This window comes from Lepidochelys olivacea, assembly GCF_965140295.1.
Source record: "Lepidochelys olivacea isolate rLepOli2 genome assembly, chromosome: 1".
Taxonomy (NCBI): Eukaryota; Metazoa; Chordata; order Testudines; family Cheloniidae; genus Lepidochelys; species Lepidochelys olivacea.
The window spans coordinates 12,032,712-12,041,984 of NC_140411.1; the positions used below are offsets into that span (position 1 = coordinate 12,032,712).

The 9,273-nt window shown below is 55.1% G+C and overlaps 1 protein-coding gene across 2 annotated transcripts; it reads left to right on the plus strand.

Annotated features, from left to right (window-relative positions):
* Positions 1-2,273: 2,273 nt before the first annotated feature.
* TPBGL (trophoblast glycoprotein like) lies at positions 2,274-8,366 on the plus strand. 2 transcript variants are annotated; one of them, XR_014714027.1, is made up of 2 exons: positions 2,274-5,642; positions 7,869-8,366. XR_014714027.1 is itself a non-coding variant. In XM_084647419.1 (2 exons), exon 1 carries the CDS (start codon positions 2,416-2,418, stop codon positions 3,547-3,549), a length of 1,134 nt encoding a protein of 377 aa, XP_084503545.1. In that variant the 5' UTR covers positions 2,274-2,415; the 3' UTR covers positions 3,550-3,580; positions 4,125-7,151. The 2 variants fall into 2 exon arrangements, 1 of the variants encoding a protein (XP_084503545.1); XM_084647419.1 differs by lacking the exon at positions 7,869-8,366 and having other exon boundaries at positions 2,274-3,580; positions 4,125-7,151.
* Positions 8,367-9,273: the final 907 nt, after the last annotated feature.

Here is a 9,273-nt window from a genome sequence, read left to right on the forward strand (position 1 = left end):
TGGGCAAGGAGACAGTGATTCTGATGGGAAAATAAATAGAGCCAATGGGTAGGAGGCCAGACGGGGGTTGGGAGACACAGTACTGAGCCACCAGGATGGCTGCCCTGCATGCTGCTTTGTTCCCACCCAGGATCCTATAGGTAAACTGAGGCTGGTGGCTCCAGGAGACCACAGTGCCCATCACATATCATGAGGCACTGAGCAGCTGGATGACAGGGAGCTCCCAGCCCCATTCCTGTTCCATTGTTGACCTGGGCTGCTATTTCGGCTGCATGGCAGGCACAGCAAGAGAAAATCCTCGACTCTCCCTGCACTGTTATGTCCCATGCCCTGGCCACAGGACCTCCCACTTCACCAGCGCTCAGTTCAGCACAGGGGGAGTCACTAATATAATATCTCCCCATTGCTGCATGGAGACGGGTCAGCCACTTGTGTGGCACCTTCCAGCACCCTGCAGTGGGCAGAGGAGACTCCCACGATCACGACATCGCTGCAGTGGTAAATCTGTGCAAACATTAATGCAGCCTTAGTCACTGCACACGGGGCTGTCTATGCACTGGGGAACACTCTCTGACTTAAGATCCTGGGGTAAACGCCAGCAGCACCCAGGGTTTAGAGCTGGGGCCTTAGAGCCAGTGAGCAGCCAAATTCTGCAATGGAGTCTTAGGTGCTATAGTAATATACATCATCATCATCTGGGGGGAAACTCTGCAAGAGGAATCTCAGGGAGTTTTTTCTCTGCCCATTTTTCCTAGGAGGGGGAGCAGGGGTGTGACTGTGCCGTCATGGCATTTATCCTATGGAATTTATCAGTGGGATCCTACAGAACACGCCATGGAAAAAGAGAGAGCTGGAGCTTTTAAAAAGCTCCTTCTCGCAGTTGCAAAAAGCTGCTCCCTGTAACTGCCATTCGTCCACCTCTTCTGCTGGTATCCCGAGTGCTGCCAGGTACTGCAGATGAAGTCTCCAGCAAGCAGCTATTGTACGGATTCCCCACACCCACCCTGCACTCCGCCAAACATTCACGCAACATACGTCTTTTAAAAGCTGTAGATACAAACTCAAAGCACTAGGAACAAAACCAAGGAAGTCCCCGGCTCAAGGAGCCCTTGTCCTCATCTTTGTCCTCCCACTTCATCCCTCCCTCCCCATCCCCATCCCCATCCCTCATCCCTTGCTGTCTATTATCTCTCTTTCTGGACAAATTCGGCTCTGAGTCACACCAGCAAGAATCCTCTGGGCAGTAACTCCTTTGATTTCACTGGAACCACCCTAGCTATACCCTGGTGTCTCTGGGAGCAGGATTTAACCCCTACCTCCCTGCCCTGGCGTTTATAATCTTAACCTTTACAACTGCAAATTGCCCTGCACCCCTAGTGTGGTTACTGTGATAGACAGAGCACCATACGGAGCAGCCGTTGAGTTACTCCAGATTGATGTGAAAGCAGAATCTGGCCCACAGCTGGGGAAATCCACAAAGGGAAATAAACAACAGAAAGTACCCCTGGCACAAAGACAGGCTAAACACCTCCAATCCAACACACACACACACAACTCACCCCTCTCTCTGCTTCTCCAGAGCCTAACCAGCTACGCGTGTTCTCCTCCCTTTCCATCACAGACAGGGCAGCGCTGACCTGAAAGAAACTCTGAACAGCGGGCACCCCCCTCAGCGCGCCAGGGCTCAACAAATCCTACCAGGAACTGGCCGGACTTTGAACACAGCCAGCCCCGGCTAAAGAGAAACGTCTCGGCTTGCCAGCCGCTGAACGGGCAGGTCTGAGATCTTTATCCCGGGGCCTCGCTTCGCCCCAAAGCCCGTGGCGGGGCGGGCCGGGCTGACTCCTGGCTTTAACCAGCCTTTCAGGGGCTGCCGCTGGCTGTCGCCTGGCACGGGCAGGAGGACTCGGGTTCCCTCGCCACCCCCCACAAGCGAAGAGTGCCCCCTGGATCGCGTGTTTTGGGAGAGGAGGGAGCTGGGGAGCTCTGATCACGCGGCCCCCGGGGGGCGACCAAGAACGGACCGGGGCGCCCCGCTGCCTCCTCCCCAGCGGGGAGGGCTTAATCCTCCCCAGCGAAGGGCAGAGGCAGGTCTGGGAGCCCCCCTCCCGGCCTCGGTCCAGCTGACCTGCCAGTGCAGGGAGACGTCAGGGGGCGTCGGGCGCCAGCAGCAGCTGTCGGGCTGCGGGAGCCGGGACCCCACCCCCGCCCCGCCCCGCCCCGCGCTCTCACTTCGGGAGCCGCGTCTCTCGCGTCCACACTGAGCAGCGGGCGCCCGGCGCGTGTGAGATGAGGCGGCCCAGGGCCGGCCGGCTCCCGCCTTGCGCTGAGCGGCCAGGGCTGTGAGCTGGATCCCCGGGGCGGGGGGGGGCCGCTTTCCACCCCCCGCCGGGACTCGATGCCCAGGCAGGGAGCATGGCAGGGAGGCGGCCGCTGGGCGCCCGCGCCCTCTCCCTGCTCCGGTGGCTGGGGATGCTGCTGCTGCTGCTGCCGCCGCTGCTCCAGGCCGGGCAGGGCTGCCCGGGTCCCTGCTACTGCTTCGCCACGCCGCAGCTGGACCAGTGCAGCTACGTGCGCCTGCAGGAGCCGCCGCGGGACCTGCCCCGCGGGGTGCGCAACCTCACCATCGCCGGCGGCAACCTGACGGTGCTGCGCCGGGCGGCCTTCGCCGGCAACGGGAGCCGGCCGCTGGGCGACCTGCGCCTGCTGCTGCTGCCCCGCGACAACATCCAGGCCATCGAGGATCGCGCCTTCCAGGGGCTGCCCGGCCTGGCGGCGCTGGACCTCAGCCACAACCCGCTGCGCGCCCTGGCCGGCGGCGCCTTCCGCGGCTGCCCGCGGCTGCGCACCCTCAAGCTCAACCAGGCGCTGCTGCTGCTGGGCGAGGCGCCCGAGGAGCCGCTGGCCGGCGCCCTGCGCAACTTGAGCCTGCGGCGGCTGGAGCTGGCGGGCAACGGGCTGCGGGCGCTGCCGGGCGCCGCGCTGCCGGAGGGGCTGGAGGAGCTGGATCTGCGGAACAACTCGCTGCAGGGGCTGAGCCCCCAGGAGCTGGCCCGGCTGGAGTCAGCCCCGCTGGGCAGGCTGCAGCTCTACCTGGGCTCCAACCCGCTGCGCTGCGACTGCGCCCTGCGCCCGCTGCTGGGCTGGATGCGCAACGCCAGTTGGAGGGTGCCCGATGCGCGCAGCCTGCGCTGCGCCGCCCCGCGGGAGCTGAGCGGCTCGCCTGTGCTGCGCCTCCGCCTGGAGCAGCTGGGCTGCGGGGCCGGCCGGGAGCCGGGGCCCGAGGGGGCCGGCTGGGAGCCGCGGCCCGAAGAGCCCGGCGAGCAGAAGGAGCTGGAGACCGCCTCCTACGTGTTCTTCGGCATCGTGCTGGCGCTGATCGGGGTCATCTTCCTCATGGTGCTGTACCTCAACCGCAGGGGCATCAAGCGCTGGCTCAACAACCTGCGGGAGGCCTGCCGGGACCAGATGGAGGGTTACCACTACCGCTACGAGCAGGACACCGACCCGCGCCGGGCCAGCGCCAGCGCCAGCCCCTCGGGGCTCTGAGCCAGAGTGCGGGGGGCCACCTCGGCGCCAGGTAGCCCTGCCCGCAGGCATCGCTAGGGGATCCCACCCCCGGGGATCCCACTCCTCCACCCCTAGCTCATGGGGATCCCAGCCCAAGCCCCCAACCCTGGCCCTCGGGGATCCTTCCCCCAGTCCTTGGGGTTCCTAGTCACCAGCCCACTACCCACAGCCCTTGGGGATCCCCACCCTTGGCCCTTGGGGATCCCGCCCATCCACCCACTACCCACAGTCCTTGGAGGTCCCACCTCATTGCCCAAGGGGTGTGTCGGGCTACCACTATCCAGGAAATCCACACATCCATTCACCGACTAGAGGATACCCCCATGCAGGAGAATATCTATTCACCCACAGATTAGCTCATAAAACCCCACTTCACCAATCCCACCCGCTCCCCAGAGGGGCACTCTTCCCCCCAGGAGATTGCCCACCAACCCATGGAAAAAACCCCAGGAGAATACCATTCACCAACCCCCACCCTCTACCCAGGGAATACTTACCTTCCACCCAGCCACCCACTACTTGGGAATACTCTCCTCTCCCTTCTTGCCTGACAGGGGGCACTTCCAACCAGAGGGCACCCCACTCCCCAGGACAACGCCCACCCGTCCAGGGAACAGCCAGTAAAACACCCATCCACCAGCCCCCAGCTCCCGGAGAACAGCTTTTTGCCAACCCACTCAAGATGGCACAGGATCCATCCTCAGGACAGTAACACCCCTCCTACAAAACTAAGAAAACTGCACAGGATCCCCTCCACCCCCTGGGTCACTGCACAGCATACAGTCCCCAGGAGAATACATCCCCCGCAAGGGTCCTGGGGATTGTGGATGAGAGAGCTACCCACCTTCACATGAATAACCAGCATCAGAGACCACATGGGATCCATCACACCCACCCTCCCACCAGTGTGCTAGGGGCATGTGAACGTACAGGACTCTCCACATAGAATAAACCCTGAGATGGGAATTGACTGGCTCCACCCTGAGAGGCCCTTCTCTCCCCACCCCAATGGTCCAGGAGGTGCAGTATGAATGTACAGGAAACACCCAGCTCCATGCAGAATTAACTCCCATCCAGGACTATGCAGGAATCACTCCCGAAGAACCCCTCCCGTCCAGAATCCACAGGGGGATATGAATGTACAGGATGTAGCTCAACAATCCCTTTCAAGCCCTTCACTCCTCCAGGGTGTGTGACAGCACGTTTTCCACTGCCCTAACAGAAGAACCCTCTCCCCATGTCCCATAGGATGCTTCCCCAAAACCATCACAGCCATCAGTGTCCAGGGAAGTGAGTCTGACCCCAGCAAAAGAGCCTCCCATGACCTGTGGGAGTTATGAATGCACAGAAGAGCTCCGTGCACACGGAACTCCTAGCTACTCCAGGAGATTTTTTTAATTTTTCCTTTGTAAAAAAAACTTCTGCAACAAGCTAGAATACAACTCCCTGTGAATGTACTTTGTGCACATGGACTGTGGGGTGAGTTTTTACTTGGTGAGTTGCTGAAAGCAACGGGCTAGATGGTGTTATACTTGTTTCCTGGATTTTATTGGAGCCCAGACTTTTACCGTGTACAGTTCTCTTTCCTAGTATAGTTCTAACAAATACAAAACTAACTTGATTTTTTTTTTTGCTCCAAACACGGAGGAAAAGAAAACAAAAAACCCACAAGAAATTATATGATCTGCTGAGCCCATTTATTTACTATGGTTTTTGTTCCACAAAAATTATGACTTCTCTCAGGCACAAAATAATGCACCTGCATAACAAACAAAACTTCCCTGCAGGCTGTATGCATGTTGCTAAAGCACATGGAAGCAGCTGGTTTCCGACTGCGGAGTATAATCTAGAGTAGACTGCCTCAGCAATCTTATCAAAAAACAAGGCTCTCAATATCTTGCACAGGTTTGCTTCGAACTGCGCCTATTAGTATATACTAGAGCAAATACACTGAGCGCTGCATCCAGTGCATTGTATGTTTTCTATAAAGCTTATTGCAATAATTTCTGAATCCGTCGTGGCTGAAGCAACGTTGTTATTATGATCCATGTTTTGCAGAGCAAGACCGTTAGGTACTAAGTGATCTCTGTAAATAGATGGTTCCATATACACTTCTGTGCTGTTGCTAGGTCTGGGGGAACAGAATGGGTTTACCGATTAGTGCACAGCATCTGGATTCTAATCATTCTGACCCAGACTTGCTGCATGACCCGGGACAAATGACTTAGACCAGCAGTTCTCAAACTGTGGATCGGGACCCTGTTTTAATGGGGTCACCAGGGCTGGCATTAGACTTGCTGGGGCCCAGGGCCAAAGCCCAAGCCCCAGCCAAAGCCTGAGGGCTTCAGCCCTGGGTGGTGGGGCTCAGGTAACAGGCCCCCTGCCCGGGGAAGAAGCCCTTGGGCTTCAGTTTTGGCCCCACCAGACGTTGGAATTGGCCGAGGGCAGCGGGGCTCGGGTGAGTTCAGGCTTCAGTCCCCGCTCCTGGGGTCATGTCGTAATTTTTGTTGTCAGAAAGGGGTTGCCATGCAATGAAGTTTGAGAACCCCTCACTTAGACCTTAATTTCCAAAGTGGCCAATAATTCTGGGTTCCTCCGAGCTACGATGCCTAAGTATAGCAATGTCTTTAGCCTGCTGAGCCCCCTTGCCCCCAGCTCCAGCTAGCAACCAGGGGAGCTGCAGGTGCTCCATAGCTCTGAAAATCAAACTGTAGCTTTCTCTTAAGTGGGGATCCTTAAAAGGGAGGCACCCAAAATTAGCCGACCCGACTGAAAATTTTGGCCTTAACTTGGTCTGTGTTTGCCTCTCAGTCCTATCAGGATAATAACATTTACATACTTCACTGGAGTGTTGCGAGCCCTAATAAATTAAAGCCTGATCACAATGGAGTCAACAGCAGTACTCCCCCTGACATCCCTGGGCACAGGATCCAGCCCTTATTGTTTATAGCATGCTTTGAAATGCTTGGAAGCAATGCAATATATATTATTATTGTTCTACTCTAAGGCATTAGCAAATCCAGGTCCAAAATCTGCAAGTTGCTCCATCTGGGGGGAACCTGGTGGCCACATGACCCTCACTGAAATCCCAGGGGGCAATCTTCAGTGAGCAGCTCTCAGGATAGGGAGCTAAGAACAGCTCTCAGGATAGGGAGCTAAGAGTCTCGCAGTCCTTGCTCAGGCAAATCTCCCACTGACAGCACTGAGTAAAGATCACAGGCTCAGTGTGAAAAGCACCCTGCAGACTTGGGACATGGATCCATTCCTATTGAATACAATGGCAAAATCCCTGCCAGCTTCAGTGACACTCTTGCTCCTAAATCACACAGATGCTTTTGAAAATTCTTCCTGTAGGTGCCTAAATATGAACTTAGAAGCCCAACTTTCTGCTCCCATTTTTAGAAGTGTCAGCCTCTCTCTGTGTTTCATAAATGGGGCTTTCTCACTGAGCCACTCAGAAGCCTAAGATTAATACTTTGACAAAATATGTCTATAAGTTTATGCAGCTTTTTCATTGCACGTGGTTTTGTCAGTTTGCGATACGGTTTAATCTAATTATGCCTGACCTGTCTGCCAGTAACTTTTTGAACATAATAAATAAAGAAGGCAGAATGTTTGTGGGAGCAAAGGGCTCTTGCTTCATGAAGCCAGAGATCTGAGATGCAAAGTCTCTATTTTCTAAAAAGGATTCTTTTTTTTTTTTTCCCCAAAAATGTGGGAGTCCATTTTTTCCTGCTCATCAGAGAGAAGGATTTCATAGCACCAGCAGCAGTCGGGCAGAGCAAGGCTGAGTGCTGTGCATACCTCCAGTACACCGGGGTCCTTTCCTGCAGCACCTGCTCCTTACCGTTCCTGAGCTAAGCAGACCCCGGCTCATTTTCAGCTGCAGGCCCAACAGGCCAGATCCTGTAGCACAATTCCCATTGGCTTCCAAAGAAGCCAGATCTGGTGTAATGTATAAATGGAGAGTAGGATGAGGCCCGTAGGCTCGCTTTTACACGTTTATGTGAACTGCGAATTGAATGTCCTGTTGCTGCCCCTCTGAACACAGTGTAAACCAGAAGGAATTTTGCTGCCAACTCCCTCAAACAAATTAAAGGTGCCTGCTACTTTACCATCTTGAGAAACAAGGAATAGGCATGTCTGTGGTGCAGCGGGCAGTTGTAGAAATAACACCATATCTATGTTTTCCTGTGGAAGCATGAACAAATATGCAGCCTCAAAATGCATCTCATATCCCTGAAAAGTTCATTGTCTCTAACTCTCCCTCTTCCCCGGGTTGTTTTCCTGCCCCCCAGAGTTAACTCCGTGCACTGTGTAAGGACCTGATCCTGCAAACCCTCATTCATGTGTGTAACGCCACTGTGCCCAGTGGGCTCTGCGAGATCTGCATACAGAAGGGCTCAGATCCACAAAGGTAGGCTGCTAACTTCCAGATACCTTTGTGAATCTGGGCCCGGGTCCCTATATGTGTCGAGTGGGATTTCCAGTGACAACAGGAAAGTTGCCGTGTAGGCCTGCCCAGCGAGCCTAGGTACAGGCCCTGGCCTGCGACGGGCCTTGGGGGTGAACCCCCTGCCCCACCCTCAGTTTAAAGAAAACTCCAGAGGGCCCGAGTCCCCCGTTCTTGCAGGATGGTGCTCAGGCCCCTTGGCTTCAGTGGCACTCTCCATGTGAGTACGGGTGTGCAGGACTGGGCCCTTGCTCTGTGGATTCCAGTAAAGCCCAACACTCCTTTTGGAGTCGCACAGTTCCTTGCTCTGTTTCCCGTAGAGCTTAACTTGCCGGGGATCCCCAGGCACTCGGGGGCGAGGTGCCGTGGTTCTAGAACTGACAGAAAGTGGGTTGCAGTGATCTGTATTGCAGGGTGTTATTTGCTAGCATAGATAGACCTCCACTTATTTTGAATGATGGTTTTACGGTAATTTCTCTCTTTCCTTAAAGCTCTGGGATTTGATTCTTCTCCCACTGAAGTGAATGGGAGCTCTGCTTTCACTGGGAGCAGGACTGGGCAGCTGGTCTGCAGATTCATGGTGTCTGTTTGCCCTTCAAGCCATAGCTTTGCTGTCCAAACAAAGTATTCTGGGTAAATTAGAGCTCCCATGGCCTGATTCTCCTCTGACTTGGCTGGTGTAAACCAGGAGTCGTCACTGAAATCCCGGGAGTGATAGCAGTGGAGAAACTACAATAAGCAAGAGCAGAATCAAGGCCCCACCCTTTGGGGGACAGACATGAACAATCCAAATGCTGCGTCTCTCTACGTCGTCCCAGAAACTCCCTGAAAGGAAAACGCACCAACAGAGCTCGCTGCACAAAAGCAGCTGCGGGCACCCAGCCCAGCTGCCACAAGGCAGAATGTGTAGTCTGTGAGATTGACAGTGGGTTATTGTCATCTTCGTTTTTCATTTGCGAAAAAGAAACCAGCCACGGGGTTTTCCGGTGGAAACAGGTTTGGGGGAAACTGGGTGTATTTGTGTATCTGTAACCCTCTGGATGTGTGTGTGGCCAGCTCCTCAGCTGGTGTGAATTGGCACAGTGCCAATGGAATCAATGGTACTATATCAATTAACACCATTATTAATTGCATTGCAGTAGTGGCTGGAGGTCGCAGTCAAGAGTGGGGCCCCATTATGCTCGGAGAACATACACCTAATGAGACAGTGCCTCCCCTAAAGGGCTTACAGTCTAAATTGACAAGACCGA

Bases quoted from the DNA above. Each gene is read 5' to 3' on its own strand.
- TPBGL (XM_084647419.1), top strand. From the start codon at position 2,416: ATGGCAGGGAGGCGGCCGCTGGGCGCCCGCGCCCTCTCCCTGCTCCGG.